A 26,779-nucleotide genomic window follows, 5' to 3' on the forward strand; every position below is an offset into this window, starting at 1 on the left:
TAAGAGAGAGAGAGAGTGTACATGTGCATTCGTGCATGCATTATTTAAAGAGATAGAGAGAAGCTGGAGAGATGGCTTAGCAGTCAAGGTGCTTGCCTGGGAAGCCTAAGGACCCAGGTTCAGTTCCCCAGGACCCACGTAAAACCAGATGCACAAAGAGGTGCATGCATCTGGCATTCATTGACAGTGGCTGGAGGCCCTGGTGCGCCCATTCTCTCTCTGTCTCTGCCTCTGCCTCTCTATGTCTCTCTCTGCTTGCAAATAAATACTACTATTAAAAAATAAATAAAAATTTAAAAGGCCTGGAAAGCCAGCATTGGAATTGCAATAGAAAGCGGTCTTGGTGGTAGAATCGTTTGTGGACCTTGCATACATAGTTGTGTGTGTGTGAATCTGATTTTTGCCCCCCTTCTGACCTTGACTCTGGGGTGGCAGGCTAGCAGCTGCTCTTCCCTTGGCTTTGGAATAAAACCCTGTTTTGTGGTCCGGGAAACCCCCTGGCATTAGGTGGCTGGGATGTTCATCATTGTTTCAGGCCAATTGCTTTGGCTGATGTTGGCTGAGAGGCAGCGACCACCAAGCCACCAGACCATTTTCTCAGTAGGCGTGTTCTCACATGCCTCTCGCACCCCCACAGGTACAAGCATCAGATAGCCAGCTTCCACTGTGGCCTTTCCAAGAGTCTGAGATGCTTCAAACTTTAGGATTGCAATCTGTCTCAGAGGCTTGTGTGGTTTGTGTTGGGCGTTGATGGAAAGTTGTAGGATCCAGGCATCTATGGAATATATGAATTGTGGGAAATGTTGGGCAAATCTCAGGCAGCTACTATGGAAGGTCCCTGTTGCTGCACCTTCCAGACCACCATGGAAACACTCAGTGATGTCATGGAGCATGCGCCCTTTCCCTTCTCGCCTATCCCAGGTCTTCCAGCACCAGTCCTAGCAGACAGGAGAGGACTCCAAAGCAAGAGGAGAAGTGGGGCTGGAGAGATGGCTCAGTGGTTAAGGCATTTGCTTGCAAAGCCTAACAACCCAAGTTCAATTCCCCAGTACCCACATAAAGCCAGATGCACAAAGTGGAATATGTATCTGGAGTTCCTTTGCAACAGCTGGAGGCCCTGACACGCCCTCTCTCTCTGTCTGTCTCTCTTCTCACTATCTCTTTACTAGTAAATAAAGAAAGAAAGAAAAGAGGGCTGGAGAGATGGCTTAGCAGTTAAGGCACTTGCTTGCAAAGCCAAAGGATCCATGCTCTACTCTCCAGGTCCCATGTAAGCCAGATGCACAAAGTGATGCAAGTGTGCAATATTGCACATGCACACAAGGTGGCACACGTATCTAGAGTTTGATTGCAGTGGCCTCATTGCCTGTGAAGCTTAAGGACCCCAGTTTGAGGCTCGATTCCCCAGGACCCACGTTAGCCAGATGCACAAGGGGGCACACACGTCTAGAGTTCCTTTGCAGTGGCTGGAGATCCTGGCATGCCCATTCTTTCTCTTACTCCCTCTCTCTCTCTCTCTATCTGCCTCTTCCTCTGTCCATCACTCTCAAATAAATAAATAAATAAAAATTTTTTAAAAGACTAATCTATTGGGCTTGCCTCAAAAAAGTGGGGTGGGGGTAGCGGGGCATGGTGGTGCACGCCTTTAATCCCAGCACTCGGGATGCAGAGGTAGGAGGATTGTTGTGAGTTCAAGGCCACCCTGAGACTACATAGTGAATTCCAGGTCAGCCTGGGCCAGAGTGAGACCCTATCTCAAAAAACAAAAACAAACAAACAAACACAAAAAAATGACTTTGGAGATGGTTTAGGCCAAAGCCCCGGTGGTGCAGATAAGGAAACTGAGTCTTAGGTTGAGGAAGTGAGTTGCACATGTCACATGGCCACCTACACCTCAAACTCACTCTTTGATGCAAGTCCAACATTCATTTATTTATTTGCAAGCACAGAGAAAGAAAAAGAGATGAATGGGCACTCCAGGGCCTCCAGTTGCTGCAAACGAACTCCAGATATATGCGCCACTTTGTGCATCTGGCATTACATGAGTTCTGGGGAATCAAACCCAGGTGGTTAGCTTTACAGACAAGTCCCTTAACCACTGAGCCATCTCTCCAGCCCAAGAAAGAATCTGATTCAGTCCAAGCGTGGAGAGGGAAAAGCAGCATGAACAATGGGCAGTCAGGGGCCAGTGGGTAGGTGGGTGGGGCTGGGGGAAAAACACAAACACTTGCCCAAAGCCTTGCATTAGACAATTGCCCATAATTTGGCAACGCAGTAACCATATATAACGTGGCTGTGGTGACTTTAAGTGAGGCCCAGCAGTCCTGAGATCCCTGGGTGGCAGTTGACATTACCAAAGCCCAGGGCCACAGACATGGTACACCAGGTCGTGGTCATGTGGACTCCGCACACAGTGGAGCCTTCTGGGGGCTTTTCCAGGCTCAACCCTGAGCTCAGACACGATTCCACAGAGATAGCAGAGAGTCCTGGGAGAGACCCACAGGCCACTTGGCACCAAAATAGACAAGCTGAAGCCCTGGCTTAGCTGATAGGGAGGGTGCAGGGGGTGGGGTAAGCTGCTCCTCAACACGTCCACCTGATGGAAATAGTCTGAGCTGGAATGAGCTGTAAATAAACCAGACTGAGCTAAAAACAAACAGGGTTGGGGGAGGGGTGGAGCTCAATGGACTTCACCTGCTGGAGTGAAGTAGGTCATGGTGGGAGGCGGGTGAGGAGGTATGGGGGGGGTGAACCTTGCAGATGTCTCTGCAGGGAAAGCAACTGACAGTTCATGTTCACTGGAGATGCCTGCAGTTTCCAGGAAGAACTTAAGAGAGGTGATTGCCTTGACCCATGCAAGGCCTTTGATCAGTGGGAGTCGCACAGAATGCTGGGAGGGTGGCTTCCCGAGGCCATAGATGGTCTGGAAAAATCAATAGTGATGAATTCAAATGAGCCAGCCTCCCAGGTGTTCTTGGTCAGGTGGGGCCTTGCAGAAGCTGCCTCCTCTCCTCTGTGCCATCTGGGGAGGCCCTGAAAGGGTTCTGGGGGCTAGTGAGCACCTGTCATCATCTTCACTTGCCCAAGGTGGCATGTAGTAGCTGAAACTGCCTGCTTCTTTCCTCTCAGCACTCAGAAACAAGTGGCATCCATCAGCCTCTTGCTCTGTAACAATCCAGCTCTGCCACGTTTCCACTAAGAGGACAGCAGCTAGATGGCCAGAGTCGACAGGACACAGCTCACAGAGCGTCCCCTGTGGCACACAAAAGATTCCACAGACCACCCCCCAATTCAGTGCCACAAAAGCAAGACTCCTCAATCACATCTGAATACAGTCAAAAGCCAGTCATTACCCAGCCATAAAACGTCCGCTGCTAACCTTGTGTGTGTCATTGTTGCTTTTACCAGTCAGCTTTTGTTTTGCTCCATTTTTTAAAAGTATTTTATTTATTTATTTGAGAGAGAAAGAGGCAGAGAGAGAGAGAGAGAGAGAGAGATTGAGAATGGACATGCCAGGGCCTCTAGCCACTGCAAATGAACTCCAGATGCACGGTACCACCTTGTGTATCTGGCTTATGTGGGTACTGGGGAATCAAACGCAGGTTGTTAGACTTTGCAGGCAAACGCCTTAACCAGTAAGCGATCTCTCCAACCCCTGCTTCATTTTTATTTTTTCAAGGTAGGGTCTTGCTCTAGCCCAGGCTGACATGCAATTCACTATGTAGTCTCAGGGTGGCCTTGAACTCATGGCAATCCTCCTACCTCTACCTCCCGAGTGCTGGGATTAAAGGCAAGTGCCATCATACCTGATTCCTGCTTCATTTTTTTTGTTTTTGTTTTTGGTTCTCGAGGTAGAGTCCACTGTAGCTCAGGCTGACCTGGAATTCACTCTGTAGTCTCAGGCTGGCCTTGAACTCACAGTGACTCTCCTACCTCTGCCTCCCAAGTGCTGGGATTAAAGGTGTGAGCCACCATGCCCAGCTCTCCTGCTTCATTTTAAAAACATATTTTTTTAGGGCTGGAGAGATGGCTTAGAGATAAGGCATTTGCCTGAGAAGCCGAAGGACCCAGGTTCTACTCCCCAGAACCCAAATAAGCCATATACCCAAGGTGGTGTATGCATCTGGAGTTCATTTGCAGTGGCCAGAAGCCCTGGCACACCCATTCTCCCTTCCTTTCCCCCTCTTTCTCTCTCTCTTTCAAATAAATAAAAATATTTTTATTTTATTTTTATTTATTTATTTATGACAGAGCGAGAGGGAGAGGGGGAGGGAGAATGGGTGTGACTGGGCACACTGGGGCTCTAGCTGCTGCAAGCGAACTCCAGACACTTGCGCCACTTTGTGCATCTGGCTTTACATGGGTCCTAGGGAAATTGAACTTGGGTCGTTTGGTTTTATAGGTAAAGGCCTTAACTGCTAAGCCATCTCTCCAGCCTCTGCTTCATTTTTTTTCCTCCTAGATAAGCACAAAGCTATTCAATCATAGAGTAGCCAGCCCAGAGCAAAGCCAGATGTTGTCTGCTCACAGTGTCCTCTATAAGTCACCTAGAAAGGGCGCAAATCCTAGAATAAATCCTTCCTAACACTGTTTATTTATTTATTTATTATTTGTTTGTTTATTTTGCTTTGTTTTTCAAGGTAGGGTCTCACTGTAGCCCAGGCTGCCCTTGAATTCACTACATAGTCTCAGGCTGGCCTCGAACTCACAGCGATCCTCCTACCTCAGCTTCCTGAGTGCTGGGATTAAAGGCCTGCACTAACATGCCTGGCTCTAACACTCTCTTCAATGAGATGCCTCCTCTGTATGCTTTCCTTCATTGTTATGAACCAGTGAACCAAACTCATTTGACTTCAGATGTGTTCCCAGTGGTCTTTGATTGAAAGATATTGCTACAGTGATGTCACGTAGCACTGTGGAAGGCTTTGCCTCCTTCTTAGCTCCTGACCTGCCCTATGTGAGAGACACAGCTCTGAATTCAAAGTTTTAATTTATTTTTACTTTTATTTATTTATTTGAGAGAGGTAAAGAGGTAGAGAGAGAGAAAATGGGCACGCCAGGGCTTCCAGCCACTGCAAACGAACTCCAGATCCACATGCCACCTTGTGCATCTGGCTTACTTGGGTCCTGGGGAATCGAACCGAGGACCTTTGGCTTTACAGGCAAATACCTTAACTGCTAAGCCATCTCTCCAGCCCCCACAGCCCTGAATTTAGTGAAGACTAACCTCTGGAACTTTCCTATCCAGAAGTGGGCAAACTGCTTCTAGGAACAGAACCTGAGAGGTGGGAGGGCTGGCTCCTGGTACCCCCATCCCAGGAAGGGCCAGCTGCCTCCAGCAGCCTGAGGAAAACAGAAGAGAAGTTTAGTTTCAGCCTTTAGTAAACCTGCCGCCTTGCTGTCACCGCTGTCCTGATGTCCCTGCAGCTATAGCTTCCTTCCTTGTTCACACAGGTACTCACAGGTACTTTTTTGTTTTGTTTCTCGAGGTAGGGCCTCACTGTAGCACAGGCTGACCTGGAATTCACTATATAGTCTCAGGGTGGCCTCGAACTCACAGTGATCCTCCTACCTCTGCCTCCTAAGTGCTGGGATTAAAGGCGTGTGCCACCACGCCCCGCTCAGTGGCACTGTTTTAAATGTAATTTTTTTATTTTACATATATTATAACAGGTTATGCTCTTTTTCTCTTTGCCCCACCTCTTGTTTCCCTGGGGGCCCTCAGTGGGGTTATGGTATTACTGTGGGGTCATGAAGGCCTCATTCAGTCCCTGTGGGGTGTAGGGGAGCGTGTCTCAAGGTATTCCTAACCACTCTGTGGCTCTTACAATCTTTCCGCTCCCTCATCCACAATGTTCCCTGAGCCACGGCAGGCCTGATGGCAGTTTGATTTAATGATGAGTTCTTTGGATTTCTGCTTTGATTGGTCTTCATTGATGACCATATCTGTCGCCACGGTCTTCATTGGCACTTCTGTTGAACAGACCAAAGCCAATAATACGCGAACAAGCAGTGCATCATATGAACAAAGGGAAGGAACTTTCAACTTTGGATGATCCTTAAACATGTGTTCAACGAAGGGATTTAGGGGTGTGACCTGCTGGACTCTGCTGATCCAGAACACACACATATACACTGATCCCAAGAGCGAGCACATGAAGCCCACCTGTTGCCTTCAACAGATCTGTGGACACTTGGTTACCGACCTCGTTGTCTGCAACGCTATGATCAGCATTTCTTACACATGTGTGCTTGCTCTGAGTCAAGAGTCCAAGCAGGCCTCCGAGGAAGGGAGCATAGAGTGTCTCTTCAGATCAGTCAACAGCGCTACACGTCGCTTGGCAATATTGTCACCTCTGGTGCTCAGGACAAAGGTCCACCAAGGCAGAGAAAACCTAGTCACATTGCTTTAAGCAGGTGGATTACACAGTTGTGGCATTAACTTTAGGGCAAGTTATAAGCAAAGAATTCAGCATCTCACAGCAATAAAAATCACGCAAGCTAGTTGTAATGTCCTTACAAATGATTCTCAGTTCCATCCCCACAGTGATCTTCATTTTAACCTATCTGTGGTCCAAGTGTAGTTCAAGAAAAAGGACTCTGGAACCAGACCACCTGGGTTCAAGTCCGGGCTCCATCACTTACTAGCTGGATGACTTTGGGCAAGTTGCTTGACTCATTACCTCCAGTAACTTACCTGTAAAATGGGGTGGTGCTCGTGATAGTCCTTGGTGCTAAGGGTTGCTGTGAGGATTAGACACATTTATATATGCAAACTAGGGCTGCAGAGATAGCTCAGTGGTTAAGGCACTTGCCTGCAAAACCTAAGGACCCAGACTGAATTCCCCAGTACCCACCTAAGCTAGATGCACAAAGTGGCGCATGGGTCTGAAGTTGTTTTTTTTTTTTAATTTTTATTTATTTATTTATTTGAGAGCGACAGACACAGAGAGAAAGACAGATAGAGGGAGAGAGAGAGAATGGGCGCGCCAAGGCTTCCAGCCTCTGCAAACGAACTCCAGACGCGTGTGCCCCCTTGTGCATCTGGCTAACGTGGGACCTGGGGAACCGAGCCTCGAACTGGGGTCCTTAGGCTTCACAGCAAGCGCTTAACCGCTAAGCCATCTCTCCAGCCCGGGTCTGAAGTTTATTTGCAATGACTGCAAGCTCTGGAGTACCCATTCTCTCTCTCTCTCTATCTACCTCTCTCATGCACACACACATAAACAGATCAATACAATATTTTTTTAAAAGACTTAACTCTGAGCACAGGATGGAGAGGCACAAGCCGGCCCACTGCACTTGATCTGTGAACTCAAAATCTATGATCTCAGAGATCCTAGAAAAGGGTGGAGGTGCCAGGTGTGGTGGCACATGACTTTCATCCCAGCACTCAGGAGGATCACCTTGAGTTAGAGGCCACCCTGAGACTACATAGTGAATTCCAGGTCAGCCTGGGCTATAGTGAGACCCTACCTCGAAAAACCAAAAAACCAAAAAAAAAAAAAAAAAAAAAAAAGGAAAGAAGAGAAAAGGGTGGAGGGTGGAGGGTGGAGCTGTGGGCACCTGGAATCATGAGGCCCAGACTAGGAACTGAGAAAAAAAGGCTTTGATGTGAGCCATTGCTATGAGCATTCTAGCATATGTGCGTTGTGGTGAAAATGCACTCACCTGCCTTTCTGTTGGTAAAAACCTACAAGTGAAGTTAATGAGCTACAAGGTATAAGTCTATGTCTAGCTTTAACAGAAAAGAGCAAAAGAAAGAATAACAAACAGGGGCTGGAGAGATGGTTCAGAGGCCAAGGCACTTGCCTGCAAAGCCTAATAACCTGAGTTTAATTCTCCAGTACACATGCATCTGGAGTACATTTGCAACAGCTGGAGACCCTGGCATGCCCATTCACTCTATCTCTCTGTCTCCTCTTTGTATCTCTCTGCTTGCAAATAAGTAAATATGTAGAAATATTGAAAGAAAGAAAATAAAAACCAGGGCTGGAGAGATCGCTGTATAGGTGCTTGCTTGCAAAGTCTGATGGCCTGAGTTTGATTCCCCAGTACTCACATAAGTCATATGCAAAAAGTGTGCATGTGTCTGGAGTTCATTTGCAGTGGTAAGAGGCACTGGTATACCCATTTTCCCCCTTCTCTGTTTGCAAATATTAAACATAATATTTAAGAAAAGAAAATATGGGACTGGAGAGATGGCTTACCAGTCAAGGTGCTTGCTTGTGAAGCCTAAAGACTCTTGTTCAACTCTCCAGGTCCTACATAAACCAGAAGCCCAGTGACACAAGCGTACAAGGTCGCACATGCACGCAAAAGAGTGCACCCATCTGGAGTTCTATTGCAGTGAGTGGAGGCCCTGGCATACCAATTCTGTCTCTCTCTCTCTCTCTCTTTCTCTTTCTGTCTCTCTTTCTCTTGCATAAAATGGCAGTCTGTTGGGTTTGCCTCTAAACAAAGAAAGAAAATATGGGCTGGAGAGCTGGCTCAGCAGTTAAGGCATTTGCCTATAAAGCCTAATCACCAGAGTTCAATTATCAGTACCTATATAAAGCCAAATTCACAAAGTGGCATATGCATCTTTTTCATTTGCAGCAGCTAGAGGCCCTGGTGTACCCATTCTCTCTTTCTCTCTCCCTCTCTCTCTTCCTCTCTCTCTCTCTCTCCCAGGTGTGGTAATGCACACCTTTAATCTTAGCACTCAGGAGGCAGAGGTAGGAGGATCACCAGGAATTTGAGGCCACCCTGAGACTACAGAGTGAATTCCAGGTCAGCCTGGACCAGAGTGAGACCCTACCTTGAAGAACAAAAACAAAAGAAAGGAAGGGATGGAGAGATGGCTTAGTGGTTAAGGTGCTTGCTTGGACCCATGTTCTACTCTCCAGATCCCATGCTAGCCAGACACACAAAGGTGAGGCAAGCACATGGTCATGCATGCCCACTAAGTGGCACATGCGTCTTGAGTTCAATTGCAGTGGCTGAGGCTCTGATGCACCAGTTTTCTATCTCTCCTCTTTGTCTCTCTGTCTCTCTTCTCTCTCACTCTCTCTCTAAAAAAAAAGAACAGTTTTCTAAAGAAGTGTCCAGCCAGTGGATGGTAGTTCTGGTTTACGTCCTTGTCACTTCTGTCACTTTCTGTCCTTTTCACTGTAGCCATTCTGGCAGGCGTGCAGTGTGTCAGCCCACAGACACCATGTGTGCTCAGCAGGATGGATAAGTAGATTGTGATCTAGCCACACAGCATAATTCTGTGACAGCTACAAACAACAGTCTATGTGGCATCCACACACACCACAGAGCATGAGAAGCCAAACATGCAAATTCATGTTATATGATTCCATTTACATAAGAGGCAAACACCACCCATGTTAGGATTCAGGGCTGTAGCCCGGCGTGGTGGCCCAGGCCTTTAATCCCAGCACTGGAGAGGCAGAGGTAGGAGGATCGCTGTGAGCTCAAGGCCCCCTGAGACTATACAGTGAATTCCAGGTCAGCCTGGACTAGAGCAAGAGGCTACCTCGAAAAACAAACAAACAAAAGTCTTTTCTGGGCTAGAGACATGGCTTTGTGGTTAAGGCACTTGCAAGCCAAAAGGACCCAGGTTCAATTCCCTAGCACCCACATAAAGCCAGATGCACAAGGTGGTACTTGTGTCTAGAGTTTGTTTACAGCGGCTAGAGGCCCTGGCATGCCCGTTCTCTCTCTGTCTCTAATAAATAAAGTCTTTTCTGAGGACTCAGAACTGTAGAGGGTGACAAGATAAAAAGCAACAGGCTGCTACATCTGGTCATCTGGTGCTACGGACCCTGTTCCTAGATCTGAATGCTGTGTCTAGCGTCCATTCGCTGTGCAAAACTCTATTATACTGCACGTCACCTATGGACTGTGTACTTTCTACAGGGCATGCTTCGACTGAACAAATACTGAAGGTTGAACCTAGGTGAGACTCTAAATTAAGCTATAAAGGCCCAGGACCCACCCTTTAACTCCTCACACTTGGGGAAAGGGTCACCCATTTACTAAGACATTAAATGGGGGTTCTCTAGTAAGATGGGCCACTTGAATAAGCGGGTATGGTCTGTTTCAAACCATGGGTCTGGGTACCTTGGAGTCAATGCTGCCTCCAGCCCTGGCTCAACAGTGCCCTGTTTAAACAGTTTCCTAATTAGGGACAGTACCCAAGTTATTCACAAACACTTCCTTCTTCCTGTCTTCGGGGTCACATTATTGATCTGCCTAAAGTCTGTGTTTCCTTTTTTTTTTTTTTTTTTTTTTTTTTTTTTTTTTTGGTTTTTCAAGGTAGGGTCTCGCTCTAGTCCAGGCTGACCTGGAACTCACTATGTAGTTTCTCAGGGTGGCCTCGAACTCACAGCAATCCTTCTACCTCAGCCTACTTAGTGCTGGGATTAAAGGCGTGTGCCACCACTCCTTGCCATGTCTACAAAGTGGCAAGTTAATATCTCCAGAGGGAGAAATGGACATAAGCCATCCGTGTCTGCCATCTTGATACAGCAGGAGAAAGCTTACGGGAAGTCACAAACAGGGCTCCACTCATGTCCCTAGCAGGTCAGGAATTGCTTTTGGAAACTGTGGGGAAGACCATGTTAAGTGTCTCTCGGGCAGAGTGGGCAGAGCAAAGGCCATGCCCCCGCCCTGTGCTAAGGAGCAGCAGTTTTCTCTGAACAGCCCTCCCTGGCCTGGAGCAGAAGAAGCGAGGCAACCACAGGGCATGCTGCCTGCTGCTGCCCCCTCCACCCCCACTGTTCCCGCCACCATTCTTCAGAGAGGGCCGAAGCCCGGTGAGTACTGGGCGCTCTGGGCACGCCCATGGCCAGCCCAGCCTCCACCCACTCAACATGGCTGCCTCCACAGCCTGCTCTAGGGGGCTCTACTCTCGTTCTGAGGCTGAGAGCCAGGAATGGACTTCATTTCTTTTTTTAAAAATATTTTAATTTATTTATTCGAGAGACAGACAGAAAGAAGCAGACAGAGAGAGTATGGGTGGGCCAGGGCCTCCTGCCTCTGCAAACAAACTGCCGACACATACGTCACTTTATGCATCTGGCTCTATGCATGGGTACTGAGGAATCGAACCTAGGCTGTCAGGCTTTGCAAGCAAGTGCTTTTAACTGCTGAGCCATCTCTCCAGCCCTGGACTTTTAAAAATCTTTTCCTTTAATTAAAAAAGTGCAGCTGGGCAGGACGGTGCATGCCTTTAATCCCAGCACTTGGGAGACAGAGGTAGGAGGATCTCTGTGAGTTTGAGTTCACCCTGAGACTACATAGTGAATTCCAGGTCAGCCTGGACTAGAGTGAGACCCTACCTCAAAAAAAAAAAAAAAAAAAGATTCCCCGGTGACTACTAATTGCCTTTCGAGCCCCTCCCATCCCTGGCAGCATGTTGATGAGCCCAGTTGAAATGGACATTTTGCCATTTCTGAGACATTCCCGTTCCCATGCTATCTTAAGCTGTGAAGAGGGTAGGCACCTCTCAGCTGGGAACTGAATTTGACAAAGCATCCCATCCTTTTGAAAACACTGAGGTGAATTCACCAGCATTCTGAAATGGAATTTCCCTTTTCCCTTCTCCTCAACCTTTTATGAAATTCCCTATAGCAGGGGAGAGGGCAGATAAGGATGGAAGGAAGAAAGATAAAAATGGAGGGAGGGAAGAGGGTAGAACTGGAGAAGGGGGCAGAAAGAAACTAGATAACAGGTACCAAAAATCAAGAAGAGATATCAGGGTGACTGCCATCCATGACAACTTGCGGCCTATTTCAAAACGACTAGAAAAGAGCTCAAAGGCACCCACTCATAGAAACGGAGTGGGGTCACATCCAGGGAGGCGACCCTTCCCCTGGCCCAGAGTCCGGCCTATAATCCATATTGCTTTCGTCTAAAGCTTCTCTCCCCAGACATGAAGAATCTCATCCTGGAACTCGAGGCCTCGCCATCACCCTGCACAAAAGGCTCGCCCGGCTCCCCTGGACCCCCCGGCCCGCAGGTGGGTGCACCCCTGCCAGACTCCCCTCCTGTTGTCTTCCTCCAGGCAGAACATCCCTACTAGTCAGGGCTTTATGATGTCCCCTACTTACACTGTGATGTGCCGTTGGTTTCTCTTCTTTTCTTTTTATTATTTTTTTAAAAAAATTTATTTTTATTATTTATTTATTTATTTGAGAGAGGAAGAGAGGCATATAGAGAAAGAATGGGCACACCAGAACCTCTAGCCACTGCAAACGAACTCCAGATGCGTGAGCCACCTTGCACACCTGTCATTACGTGGGTACTGGGGAATAGAACTTGGGTCCTTAGACTTTGCAGGTAATCGCCTTAACTGCTGAGCCATCTCTCCAGCCCTGGTTCCTCTTCTTCAGTTTTCCTCCAGCTCCGCAGCCTCTGGATGGAGTCTCTGGGTGAATTCTGACCCTGTCCATGCAACGGGGACAGTGACTATCCCCCCTCCCTGCTATGCTGGGTTTGGGGGTTCACATTAAATGCTTCCTATAGGATGGTGGCTATTACTATACTTACCACCAAACATGGGGTGATGGTGCAACACATGTGAATGTAACCATCAGTCCCTCCTGCATTCAGGGCTGGAAAGCAGAGGCGAGAGGAGGTATTGGGCCTCTGTGTTGCTGCTACCTAGGAGCCCCCTGACCCAGGGTAAAGAGATGAGTAAAGAACAGGAAAACTGCTAGAGAAAGGCTTTTAATCCCATGAAAGGTGCGCCAGCACATGGGAGGCAGAGGTCAGAGGATCTGTGAGCTCAAGGCCAGCCTGAGAATACACAGAGAATTCCAGGTCAGCCTGGGCGCTAGAGTGAGACTCTCCCTCAAAAACAAAACAAAACAAAACAGCAAAACATACCAGAGGCTACGTCACACAGACAATCCCATTCAAACCACCACATCACCCCATCACAGACTCTCAGCTCCCCCAGCCTGCTGCCAATAGGTGCTCCACCAGTAGGCCTGGGCTCTAGGTCCTCCTTGGGTAGGAGAAAGAGGGTGCAAAAAGCAGAAAGCTCTGAATGCCTCCCTAGGCAGTAGGCATAGAAACCGTCACTCTGCCCTGTGGTTTTCCATCACTAGAGGACCAAAAGCCAAAATGCTGATCCTGGAAGACAGCGCCTTGTGGGAAGAGGACTGGCTAAGACACCTCCCCCATCAGCTCACACATGCTCCATCTCTTGACCCAGCCACCCAGCGCAGCGCTCTCTCTTGGTCCTTGCACCCTCTCAGCTTGCCTCAGCTGCAGGTCTTGTGCACAAGCAACTCCTGTCTTTTAGGAAGCTTCCCTCAGTTCCCCCCACCACCACCAGTTCCTCATCACTCAAAAGTCAGTTTTCAGCGTGAGGCTAGAGTAAGACCCTACCTTGAAAAACAAAAACAATATACAAAAAAACTCAGTTTAGGGCTGGAGGGATGGCTTAGCACTTAAGGCGTTTGCCTGCAAAGGACCCAGGTTTGATTCCCCAGGACCCACATTAGCCAGATGCACTAGGGGCACATGCGTCTGGAGTTCGTTTGCAGTGGCTGGAGGCCCTAGTGGGCTCATTCTCTCTCTCTCCCTCTTTCTCTGTCAAATAAATAAATAAATAATTTTTAAGAGGTCAGTTTCTGTGCCTCCTCTTTAGAAATGTCCCTCTCCGCCAGTTATGGTGGTACATGAGCGTCACCCCAGCTCTGAGGAAGCTGATGCAGGAGCATCACCATGAGTCTATCCTGCTCTACATAATGAACTTCAGGCTAGCCTAGGCTATAGAATGAGCTATCTCAAGTTAAAAGAAGAAGCAATGCCTTTCTCAACTATAGAGTCTAAAGCTTTTAAAGATTTTTATCCTGAGCCGGGCATGGTGGTGCACGCCTTTAATCCCAGCACTTGGGAGGCAGAGGTAGGAGGATCACCATGCGTTCCAGGCCACCCTGAGACTACATAGTAAATTTCAGGTCAGCCTGAGCTAGAGTGAAACCCTACCTACCTCGAAAAAAATTATCCTATTATAACTTTTTATAATTCCACTTTAATTTTTTTAAATTTATTTGCAAGCAGAGACATACAGAGAGAAGAGAGGCAGACGTAGAGTATGGGAACACCAGGGCCTCCAGCCACTGCAAATGCACTCCAGATGCATGCACCACTTTGTACATCTTGCTTTATGTGGGTACTGGGGCATCGAACTCAGGTCCCTAGGCTTTGTAGGCAAGCACTAAGCCATCACTCCAGCCCCCTACCCATTATATCTTCCGTGCTTTATTTTTTCCAAGGTAGGGTCTCGCAGTAGCCCAAACTGACCTCAAACTCACAGTGAGCCTCCTACCTCTGCCTTCTGAGTCCTGTGATTAAAAGTGCGTGCCACCAGCTATTATAAATTTTGATTTTTATCCCATTATTATTTCCTGATTTGAGTGTGTACCCTTGTCTCTTTGGTCTCCCTTCTGTTAAATGTAAGGTCTATGGTTAGCTATAGGCCATGCATCAAATCAGCCACAGCCTGTTTTTCTAACTAGAGTTGTATGTCAACTATGGCTGCTTTGGTGCCACCAGGGTAGAGCTGAGTAGTCCGACAGAAAGCAAAGGTGGCCCTCAATCCTAAAAGAATTTCTCTCTGGCCTTGTACAGAAAAAGTTCTTGACCGCTGGTCTCTAGGTATAGGGACATTGTTCATACTTCCCTGTCTAGCCCTCCCATGAACTGTGGGATGTTCTCCATAAATATTTATTGAGTCAGACATGGTGGAATATGTCCCTAATCACAGTACTTGGGAGGCTGAGGCAGGAGGATTGTGTGTGTGAGACCAGTCTGGGCTTCATATCAAGACTCTGACTCAAAAGCAAAACAAATAGGGTTGGTGAAGCCCAAGCAACAGGTTCAATTCTCCAGTACCTATATAAGCCAGATGCACAATGTGGCATGTGCATCTGGAGTTCATTTGCATTGGATAGAGGCCCTGGTGTGCCCATTCTCTCTCTCTCTCTCTATTTATCTATCTCTCCCTCTCCTTCTTTGTCTCTCTCAAATAAATAAAATAAAATGAACAAGAAAGTACAGGGCATGGTGACACATGCCTTTAATCCCAGCACTCTAGAGGCAGAGGTGGAAAGATCTCTATGAGTTTGAGGCCAGCCGAAGACTACATAGTGAATTCCAGGTCAACCTGGGCTAGAGGGAGACCCTGTCTTGAAAAACAAAAACAAAAAAAAACAAGAAAGCAACAACAATAACAAAAATTTGTTGAATGCAATAAAGAAAACAGGATTTGGGCCCCAGCATTGGCCAAAGCCTGCCAATAGAGTCTGTGAAGTCTGCAGGCAGGTGATATGAAAACCTTGCAGGGTGAGTTTTGGTGTCCTGTTTTAGCAGCCTACTCTGGTGGGTCTCAGGACATGGGAGAACCCACAGAGTGTGTGGAAGGTAGGGAGACCCTCTGTTCCCCTCAGAGCAGCAGCCGTGCAGCCCCACTGACACCTCTCTCACCTCTGACTCTGCACTTGAGTCGCATGGAGGCTGCGCTGCCTGATTGCAGGGCCTGTGTGAGTGCCTCGTTCCCTCGGGACAGCGAGCATGCTGTCGCCACTCAAGTGAGATCTGTCACACCGGCATCATATGACCTCTGGTTAGAGTACAGTCTCACCAGGTGTGGTGATGTACACCTGTAGTCCCAGCACTCAGGAGGTGGAGGCAGGAGGATTTCCTCAAATGTAAAGCCACTCTGGGCTATATCGTACCAGACAAGCCAGGATGAGACCAAAAGAAAGAAGGAAAGAAGGGAGGAGGAAGAGAAGGATGAAGTAAAGAAGGGAAGGAAGGAAGGCAAGGGAGACAGAGAAAGGGAAGGAAGGAGAAAGAAGGAAGAGTAAAAGAAAGGAAAAAGATGGAGTTGGACAGATGATTCAGTGGCTAAGGCACTTGCCTACAAAACCTAATGACTGGGTTTGATTCCCCAATAACCACAAAAGGCCAGATGCACAAACTGTTTGTTTGCAGTGGTATGAGGCCCTGGTGTGCCCATTTTTTTTTCTCTCTCTCTCCTCTTGCAAGTAAATTAAATTTAAAGAAAAGAAAAAAAGTGGGGCGGGGGGACTGGAGAGATGGCTTAGCAGTTAAGGTGCTTGTCAGCAAAGAAAGCCAAAGGACTGGGCTGGAGAGAGATGACTTAGTGGTTAAGCACTTGCCTGTGAAGCCTAAGGACCCGGTTCAAGGCTCAATTCCCCAGGACTCACGTTAGCCAGATACACAAGATGGCACATGTGTCTGAAGGCCCTGGCACTCTCATTCTCTCTCTCTCTCTCTGCCTCTTTCTCTCTTTAATAAATAAATAGATTAAAATATTTAAAGAAAGAAAAAAGTGCAGAATCTCGTCCACCCATTTAACCAGGCTCTCCATTTTAGCATTTTTTTTAGGTTTTTTGTTTGTTTGTTTGTTGTTGTTTTTAGTTTTTTGTTTAGTTTTTCAAGGTAGGGTCTTGCTCTAGCCCAGGCTGACCTAGAATTCACTATGGAGTCTCAAGTGGCCTCGAACTCACAGCAATTCTCCTACCTCTGCCTCCCAAGTGCTGGGATTAAAGCCGTACGAGGCCTGGAGAGATGGCTTAGCAGTTAAGCGCTTGCCTGTGAAGCCTAAGGACCCCGGTTCGAGGCTCGGTTCCCCAGGTCCCACGTTAGCCAGATGCACAAGGGGGCGCACGCGTCTGGAGTTCGTTTGCAGTGGCTGGAAGCCCTGGCGCGCCCATTCTCTCTCTCTCCCTCTATCTGTCTTTCTCTCTGTGTCTGTCGCTCTCAAATAAATAAATAAATAAATTTTTTAAAAACCCGTTTTTTAAAAAAAAAGCCATGCGAGGCCACACCCAGCTCCATTTTAGCAGTTAGAAAGACAGCCACCCCTACTCAGCCCGAGGATCCTCTGCACATAACAGTTTGGGGAACAGTAACTTCACTGACCTTGTAAATTAGTTCTAGCTATCTCAAGAAATAGAAGGTTTGAAAGAACAAAAAGAATGGAGTGAAAAATTCTTCCCAAAGCAGTAGGCAAATGAGCGAAAGACAGTGGCTCTTGATTTGCCAGTACATAATGATCCCCTGGTGCCTATCCTCCACCCCAAGTATTATTTAATTGGGCTGGGGTGTGGCCCGGGCTTTGGGAATTTTTAGAGCACCCCAGGAGATTACAGTGTGATGACAGGATCATTTGGACAACCTTTGGAGAAATCACATTCCAACCAGGTTTGGCATGGTGCGTGTTCCCCTGCAGATACTAGGGATAAGGAGGAGGCTAAAACAGACTGCTGGTTTTCTCTGCCTTCCTGAGGAATCTGGAAAATGTTTATCAACTGAACATTGCACACATGTGTGAATATAAAACAGCTGCTTCTGGGCTGGAGAGATGGCTTAGTGGTTAAGGCATATGCCTGCTAAGCCTAAGGACCCGGTTCAAGTCTCCAGGTCCCATATAAAGTAGATGCACATCGTGGCACGTGCATCTGGAGTTCATTTGCAGTGGCTAGAGTCCCTGGCGCATGCATTCTCTCTCTCTCTCCCCCTCAGGCTCTAATAAATAGATAAATAAAAGAGTATTTTTAAAAAAACAGCTGCTCTGGCTGTGAGTGTGTAAAGCAGTGGTACAGTGGATTTTTGAGCCTCTGAGCCACGGCCACCCCACTCCCGTGGCCATAGGACAGAAATGTGATGTTTAGTTTATGTCTTTAATATTTGCTCATTGCTGCTGGAAATGAGAAGGGAAGGATTATTTAGCACCAGAACCAACCGATCGAACTCCAGATGCATTCAACATTTTCTACATCTGGCTTTACATGGGCACTGAGGAATCGAAACCAGGTTGTTGGGCTCTACAAACAAGTGCCTTAACCACTGAGCAATCTCTCCAGCCTCCCCCTTTTTATTCTGTTAGATAGAGCCTGTTGTAGAAGCAGCTTATGGGAGAAAAGGGTTTATTTCAGGCGTACAGATTCAGGGGAAGTTCCCTCAGGGTCGAAGCTGACCTGTTTCCACAGATCATAGCAGAGAGAGACCACCAACAGCAAGCAAACACGGACCAGATGGAATTGCAACTGCTCTGAACCCACTACGAGATCCACCCCCAGTGACACCTCCCCCAGCAGGTTGCTGGAGACTTAAGTAGGAAGTTTAACCTCAATCAAAAATCCCTGAAGTAGCCGGGCGTGGTGGCGCACGCCTTTAATCCCAGCACTCAGGAGGCAGAGGTAGGAGTATTGCCATGAGTTCAAGGCCACCCTGTGACTAGATAGTGAATTCCAGGTCAGCCTGGACTAGTGTGAGACCCTACCTCAAAAAAAAAAAAAGAAAAAAAAAGAAAAAAAAAAATCCCTGAAGTTAGCCAGGCTTGGTGGTGCATGCCTTTAATCTCAATGCTTGGGAGGCAGAGGTAGAAGGATCTCTGAGAGTTCCAGACCACCCTGAGACTCCATAGTGAATTCCAGGTCAGCCTGGGCTAGAGTGAGACCCTACCAAAAATAAACAAAAGTCCCTGAAGCTATACATTCACATTCAAACCACCATGGGGCGGGGGGGTCTCACATATGTAGCCCAGGTTAGCCTTGAACTTGCTGACTCCTGATGCTACTGCCTCTACCTCCCAAGTGCTGGAGCCCCAGTCAATGGATACCAGCTGCTTTAGAGGGGCCTGGTGCCACAAGCCCCAGCTGGCTGCAAGCCTGCCTCTCTGTCTTCCTCCAGAGCTGCCCTGCCTTGGTTTGGCATCTGCTTTCTTCTCTTCCTGTGCAGGGTCCACCCGGGCTTCCTGGCAAGACCGGACCAAAGGGAGAAAAGGTACGAGCCACTGTTTTCTTTGTCCCGCCTCTTCTTGGTCATTCCAGCTTGCTTAAAGGAGGTGCCACTGAGAATGTTCTTGTTGAGATGCCCAGCTCTGTGTCCATTCTGCCTGAGCAAGGTGAGGAGGGCCCTCTGATGAATGGCTGAGGCCACGGGGATGGGATGCTACTGGTGTGACCTGGCTTGGCCCACTTGACATGGCAGAGGGACTGTGTCCGACCCCCACAGCACACAGGCATGCCCAGGCAGCAGTCCAACTAAGCTTGCTGTTGTCAGAATTTCTCTCCCAAAGCAGCCGCGGTTTACCTGTCTTCTCCATCCACAGGGAGAGCTCGGCCGCCCGGGAAGGAAGGTATGGTCCATGCTATTCCGTCATCAGCGTGTGAGTGTGTAAGGGTGCACTGTTGGGGGGGGGGTACGGTGAGGACCAGCAGTGTACTTCAGTGGCCAGCAGACATCGCTGACTTTGCTATCCCTCTCAGGGCAGCAGCCCGCTTATCTTGCTTGCCAAACCCTTCGGTCAGGAGCTAAAGCTGGTGCCTCTCAGGCATCAAGACTTTTTTCAGAGATTGCCCCACTTCCCCTAGCCTCAGACCACCCTGGCCACCCCCAAGGAAAACCCTCCCAGCCCCCAACCATTGACACAAAGTGACCCTTACTGGCTATTTGATTAAACCAGGATAAAGTGTCAGAGCAAACAGAGACAAATGGCTTTACTTTGGGGTCCAGTTGAAATAAATGAGAGTTGGGGTGGCTCCGAATGGATGAGACACATGCCATTCAGACTCTGGTTGGTGTTCAGAGGGAGAAACCATAGCTTGTTTTACAACCAGTGGTCAGTGGATGGGTCTTGTGATTGAGACAAGTGCAGAGACAGATGACCAGGGCCTTAAATATAAGTGACTGCCTTCCTGGTTAAATGTCTTACTCAGGTAGCTTCACGGTCAATAGAAGCCTTCAACTGACGGGAGAAAATGCCAGCCTTGGCACAGTGCCTGAAGTTCTGAGCTGGAGAGGGCTCTGGTGGCCCCGCTGCTCAGACAGAACAAGGGCCACCTTGATTAGTAATGTCTGCTGCGGGTGTAGAAGACAAGAGTATAAGTTAATGTGCATGCCGATGTTAGGCATGGCTGAACTCTTGGCTGAGCCCTTCAAATCCCTGTGAAATGAGCCAGCAGGTGTGGAGGTCAAACTAGACCTCTAACTGGGTGTGGTGGCGCATGCCTTTAATCCCAGCACTGGGGAGGCAGAGGTAGGAGGATCACCATGAGTTTGAGGCCACCGTGAAAGTACAGAGTGAATTGTGGGTCAGCCTGGGCTAAAGTGAGACCCTACCTCAAAAAAAAAAAGGAAAAACAAACCTAGACCTTGAATGGGTGTTCCCACTCTCTCACACATAGCCCTTGGCTTAGCCTGGGCTCTCTGGAAGCAGAGACACATACAGGTGAATGTATCACAAAGGAAGCACAGCCCTAAACAGCCTGTAAAGAGAGGCGAGGGTTATCAAGTGAGGGTGTGGTTGCCTGACTAGACCGTGTGGATGGCCTAGCAGTTTGTTTTGTCTTGATGGTAAGAGAGCTGAGCTATGATTGGCTGCAGGAAGGAGAGGCACATAAATAACGGGGTGCTCCAGTGTCCCCCCCACCACCATGGTTACAGGCTGAGAGAGGACTTTGTAGCAGCCAGCAGGGTCACCACTGGGAAGATGGTACTCTGAGCAGGTAAAAAAGCCCTTGAGCCGTGCGTGGCGGCAGAAGTAGGAAAATCACTGTGAGTTCAAGGCCAGCCTGAGACCCCAAGGTGAATTCCAGGTCAGCCTGGGTTAGAGTGAGACCCTACCTTGAAAAACCAAAACAAGAAAAGCTGGGGGTGCTGCTTGAGAGAGGCCAACATCACCCTCTGCTGTGTGTATACATGCAGGCCTAACTCACTCCACAGCCCGGCCTTGTGGAGAACCCACATCCAAGCTATTTCCTAGAGATGATAAGGGTTAACAAACCAAAAAGTTTAGAAACCCTTCCCCACTGTCCTCAAATTCTTGAATAGAATAAAACATTGTTCAGCAATGCTATTGGACCGCAAGGATCTAACTTATACCGGAGGGTAAGGATGAGGGTTCCAAAGAGCCTTACTTAGAGGGAAGCAGACCAGGTGACCTGACTTTTGTTCTTGGTTTTTGAAGGGTAGACCTGGCCCCCCAGGTGTTCCTGGCATGCCTGGGCCCGTTGGCTGGCCAGGCCCTGAAGGACCTAGGGTAAGTATAGTAGTATCCACTTGGGGATCAAGGGGTGTCATAACAGGATAAAGGGGCTGGAAAGTTGGCTCCGAGGTTAAGGAGCTTGCCTATGAAGCCTAAGGTCCCAGGTTTGATTCCCCAGTACCCACGTAAGCCAGATGTACAAAGCGGCACATGCATCTGGCGTTCTTTGGGTGCAGTAACTCGAGGCCCTGCCCTGTCTTACTCTCTGTCTCTCTTTCCCTCTCTCTCTCTCTCTTTGCTTTATAAATAAATACATATTTTTTTTGAGGAAAAGAACAGGAGAGGGCTGGAGAAATGACTTAGTGGTTAAGGCATTTGCCTGCAAAGCCAAAGGACCCAGGCTCAATTCCCCAGGACCCAAGTAAGCCAGATATATAAGGGGGTGCATGCATCTGGAGTTTGCTTGCAGTGTCTGGAGACCTTGGTGTGCCCATTTTCTCTCTCTCCCCGTCCCCCCCTCAAATAAATAAAATATATTTTAAAAAAAGAACAGGAGAGAGGAAGACGGCTGGCCCTTGGCCCTGACACACAGTCAGTACATCACTTCCCCATGAGAAGGGAAGAGAAACACCTGCACACAGCTCTTGGACATTTCTTCCTACACTGGCCTGCAGGTCTTAGTCAGCGCTATGTCTCTGGTCCCGTGGTCTCTCTCTCCTGGGACCCTGCCTCCCTTTTGTCCTGAGAACTAGCCTGCTCGTCTTTGTTTTGTCCAGGATGACCTCAAGTTTCCTTGGATCCAAGCTCTCACCTGTCATGCTGATCTGGCAAAGAGGGTGCAGCGTTGAGGCGTGTAGGCTGGAAGATCCTATGTTGAGAAAGGGGTCATCAAATCCTGAGGGAACCTCCCTCCTCGGAGAGAGTGTGTAGAGCAAACACATCCATATCCCTACCTCTGTTTCCGGTTCTATTTTTCACTGCTGATCACAGACTACAGGATACAGAAACTGTGACTCAGAAATTTTACTAGCAGAAGCCAGGGCAAGGCAGGGGAATGCCACCAGCTGTCCTGCCTTGCTGGCTATGTGATGGGTATAGAAAAGTCCCAAGGATATTTCATTTAAAATTTTACCATATAGGGCTGGAGAGATGGCTTAGTGGTTAAGGTACCTGCCTGTGAAGCCAGCATGATACCCCAGGACCCACATAAGCCAGATGCACAAGGTGGTACACGCATCTGGAGTTCGTTTGCAGTGGCTGGAGGCCCTGGCGCACCCATTCTCTCTCTCTCATAAAAAAAAAAAAAAATTACCCTGTAGAGCAGAACTGTCCGTCAAGGCAGCCACACATAGCTGTTGAGCTCTTGAAATGTAACTGGTGCCAGTGAGGACTGGGGAGATGGCTCAGCAGTTCAGAGTGCTTATACACAAGCAAGAGGGTTTAAGAGTTGCCTGAAACTGCCGGAGTTCAATTCCCCAGCACCCACATCAATAGTTAGGCATGGCCACACATGCCTGTCTGTACCCCAGTTCTGCAGTGGACCAAGACCTGAGAATCTCTGGTGCTTACTAACCTTCCACCAAAAAACTGGAGAAAATGGAAGCTCTGGGTTGAGTGAGAGACTCCATCTTAAGGAAACAGACGGATGAGTAAAGGACACCCAACATTCTCCTCTGGCCTCCACACACATGCACACAAGGCACATGCATCTGCACACACACGTGTGTACACTACACATACACACACTGTTGCAGTCAGCTTCGCATTGCTGGCAGCAAACACCTGACCAAGCCTGTGGGAGGAAAGGGCTTATTGTGGCGTATAAATTCGAGGGGATGCTCTGTGATGGCAGGGGAAAACGATGGCATGAATAGAGGGTGGACATTACCTCCTGGCCAACATCAGGTGACAACAGGAACAGGAGCGTGTGCCAAACACTGGCAAGGGGACACTGGCTATAATACCTATAAGCTCATGCCCAACAATAAATACACTGCCACCAGGAGGCTCCAATTCCCAAATTGCCATCAGCTGGGGACCTAGCATTCAGAACACATAACTTTATGGGGACAACTGAATCAAACCACCACACACACACATACATGTCACACAGCAGACCAAATATATTCTACACACATACACATGCAAAAAAAAGGGGGGGTGAGGAGACCAGGCTGGTCCAAGAGACAAATTACACTTTTAGAATTAGAGGTTTATTAGGTGAGCATCATACTACAGATAGCAGAATGGGGTATTAAAAAAAAAAAACGTTTTATTTATTTTCAAACAGAAAGAGACACACTACAAATGAACTCCAGATGCATATGCCACTTTGGGCATCTGACTTTATGTGGGTACTGGGTTATCGAACCCAGGTTGTTCAGCTTTGCAAGCTAGCACCTTAACCGATGAAGCATCTCTCCAGCTCCCATGATGGGGTCTTGAAACCAAAGTTTCAGTTCCCAAAGAAGGGGATCAGGTATGCCATGGGAGTGTATGCCAAGGTCACCAAAGCCAGAGAGAACAGGGGTTCAGTTTTCCCAAAGAACAAAGGGGGTTTCTTGTTTGTATGGATTTGGGGATGGAGGAGGGAAAATGTTTCATGTCTCATGACACAACCTATGTGTTAGGAGCCATGGAGTTGTGGGGAGTCAGAAGGGTACTGGATAGGACCTTAGGCCATAGGTCAAATGGCCTTAGAGGTCCCTAGCAACAATTTTTCCCTTCTCATTCAGCCTTGGTCCCAAGTAGCAGGGCCTCTTAAGGTGACCACATCTGTTTTAACAAGGATATAAATATTTCATTTGTAACTCACCCAAGCTTGAATTTAAAAATCTTTACTCAACCTAGTTGTTTTAAAACTTTCAGGTATGTTTGGAGCAACTTGAATGTATGGTTTTGCTTTTTCTCCTATAAATATTAAAAAGGATCAATACAAATCAAGTATTTTGGATGAAAATATAGCTCCTGAACTGTTTCATAAATGTAAAATGTACAACAGATCTCAAGTACTTATTATTAAAAAAATGTAAACTGAAGCCGGGCGTGGTGGCGCACGCCTTTAATCCCAGCACTCGGGAGGCAGAGGTAGGAGAATTGCCGTGAGTTCGAGGCCACCCTGAGACTACATAGTTAATTCCAGGTCAGCCTGGGCTAGAGTGAGACCCTACCTCGAAAAACCAAAAAAAAAAAAAAAAAAAAAAAAAAAAAATGTAAACTGTTGCAACAATTTTTATACTGAATGCATGTTGAAGTGACTATTAAATTAGAATTAAAGTATTGACAAAACATCAACTTAGCTTTGCAGAATGTGACTTTTGGGGCCTGGGGAGATGGCTTAGCAGCTAAATGCATTTGTTTGTAAAGCCTGCTGGCCCAGGTTTCATCCCTCAGCTACCCACATAAAGCTGGATGCAAAAGATAGGCATATGCGGGCTGGAGAGATGGCTTGGTGGTTAAGCGCTTGCCTGTGAAGCCTAAGGACCCCGGTTCAAGGCTCAGTTCCCCAGGACCCACGTTAGCCAGATGCACAAGGGGGCACACGTGTCTGGAGTTCATTTGCAGTGGCTGGAGGCCCTGGGGTACCATTCTCTCTCTCTGCCTTTTTCTTGCTCTGTCTGTTGCTCTCAAATAAATAAATATAATAAACAAAAAAATAAAATAAAATAAAAAGATATTGGGCTGGCGAGATGGCTTAGCAGTTAAGCACTTGCCTGTGAAGCCTAAGTACCCCGGTGCGAGGCTCGATTTCCCAGGACCCATGTTAGCCAGATGCACAAGGGGGTACATGCATCTGGAGTTCGTTTGCAGTGGCTAGAGGCCCTGGCGTGCCCATTCTCTCCCCCCCCCCCACCTCTTTCTCTGTAACTTTCAACTAAATAAATAAACATAAAAACAAAAACATTAAAAAATAAAATAAAAAGATAGGCACATGCATCTGGTGTTCATTTGTAGTGGCAAGAGACCTTGGTACATCACATATGCAAATAAAGTTTTAAAATTTTAACATGACTTCCAAAACATTTAAAATTCAGTGTATGTAGCCAGACATGGGATGACTCACGCCTGTAATTCCCTTACCTGAGCAGTGGAAGCAGAATGGTCAGTAGTTCAAGATCATCCTTTGGCTACAGTAAGCCAGCCTGGGCTACATGAGACCTTGTCTCACAACTCAAAAGCAACTTGCCAGTAAAGCCAAAGGACCCAGGTTCGATTCCCTAGTACTCATGTAAAGCCAGATGCACAAGATGGCACATGTCTGGAGTTTGCTGTAACTGGAGGCCCTGGTGCGACCATTTTCTTTCTATCTACCTCATTCTTAAATAGATAAATAAAATTAAAATTAATCAAAGACAATGCTAAAGAGATGGCTTAAACAAATAGACAAATAAGTTTTACAGTGGTTAAAGAAGCTTGCTTGTAAAGCCTGAGAGCCTTGGCTCAATTCCCCAGTATCCACATAAAGCCAAATGCAAAATTAACGCATGCGTCTGGAGTTCATTTGCAGTAACAAGAGGCCTTGGTACACCCATTAATTCTCTATTTTCCTATGCTTGTAAATAAATAGGTATTTTTTTCTTTATTTTTTAAGGTAGGGTCTCACTCTAGCTCAGGCTGACCTAGAATTCACTATGTAGTCTCAGGGTGGCCTTGAATTCATGGTGATCCTCCCACCTCTGCCTCCCAAGTGCTGGGATTAAGGCATGCGCCACCACGCCTGACTAAATAAAAAAATTTTAAGAAAGCAAATAAAAATATTCAGCATGTGGCTGGCCTTACATTTCTACTAGTTAGTGCTAGTATAGGGAATTCGAGATCAAGAATACTTGAAATTTCAAACAAAATCATTGTGAGGAGCAACAGAGTTCACTGTAAGGGTTAACCCTCCCCGCATGGCACACACCCACGGGCTGATGTCCACTCTGTTTGGCTACAGACCAAGGGTGAGAGTAGATAGACCTGTTGAAAGGCAGACCGTATGCCAAGAGCAAAGCAGGCAAAAGTTTTCTGTGTGACACCCTGTCTTCTGAGGCCCTTGGCACCTATGCTTTGTTCCCTTACCCTCTCACGACCCTCCCCAGGGAGAGATCAAGCATCACCACTTAGAACATCTTAGTGAGTATTCGGTTTGGAGGTTTGTTCCATCTTGGGCATTTTCATTGTATATTTCATCTCAAATACCACAATGAAAGGTGAAATGTGGAGCACTGGGCCTCTGGGAGGGGACAAAGGAGCCTTTGGGGACCTGAGATTCACAATTCAACCCCCACTACCCCTAGATCCATTCCAATCTTGCCCATGACCATCTGGTTCAGCTTCTCTAAGAAATGTCACTGTAGATCTTCTTTTCCATCTTCTAATCCCCACAGGGTGAAAAAGGTGACCTGGGCTTGATGGGCTTGCCAGGGTCAAGAGGACCAATGGGCTCCAAGGTCAGTGTGTGGTCCAGATGGACAGTCTGGGGCCCTCTAGCTAAGACCATGGGGCAGCTACTGCCTCCAAAGAAGGGGGGCAGGATGTCCCTTGAGAGACATCATGCCTTGGGCTGTGGGGACATAGGGATGCCATTACTGCTGCTCTCTGGAGCTTTGATCAGACCTCTGGACAATAGGGCAGATGAGAACCTTTGCTAGATACTTGTGTGGTGAGAAAAAGCCTGGTATAGACACAGCCCTTAAAGACATCTTCATCTTTACAGCTGCATGCTCTGTAAAACTTACTTGTTTATTATTTATTTCTTAATTTTTGGCTTTTTGAGGT

The 26,779-nt window shown here is 47.6% G+C and overlaps 1 protein-coding gene across 2 annotated transcripts in view; it reads left to right on the forward strand.

Annotated features, from left to right (window-relative positions):
- The window catches only part of Colq (collagen like tail subunit of asymmetric acetylcholinesterase), a 75,633-nt gene that overhangs the window by 26,638 nt on the left and 22,216 nt on the right, over positions 1–26,779 (forward strand). Inside the window, exons 2-7 of one of the 2 annotated variants that reach the window (XM_004661314.3) lie at positions 10,690–10,802; positions 11,906–12,007; positions 18,772–18,816; positions 19,145–19,171; positions 21,002–21,073; positions 26,389–26,451. In XM_004661314.3, the coding sequence (XP_004661371.1) occupies positions 10,690–10,802; positions 11,906–12,007; positions 18,772–18,816; positions 19,145–19,171; positions 21,002–21,073; positions 26,389–26,451 (422 nt within the window). The remainder of the gene's footprint in view (positions 1–10,689; positions 10,803–11,905; positions 12,008–18,771; positions 18,817–19,144; positions 19,172–21,001; positions 21,074–26,388; positions 26,452–26,779) is intronic. The other variant, XM_004661315.2, reaches the window with a different exon arrangement.

Source organism: Jaculus jaculus, chromosome 16, assembly GCF_020740685.1.
Source record: "Jaculus jaculus isolate mJacJac1 chromosome 16, mJacJac1.mat.Y.cur, whole genome shotgun sequence".
Taxonomy (NCBI): domain Eukaryota; kingdom Metazoa; phylum Chordata; class Mammalia; order Rodentia; family Dipodidae; genus Jaculus; species Jaculus jaculus.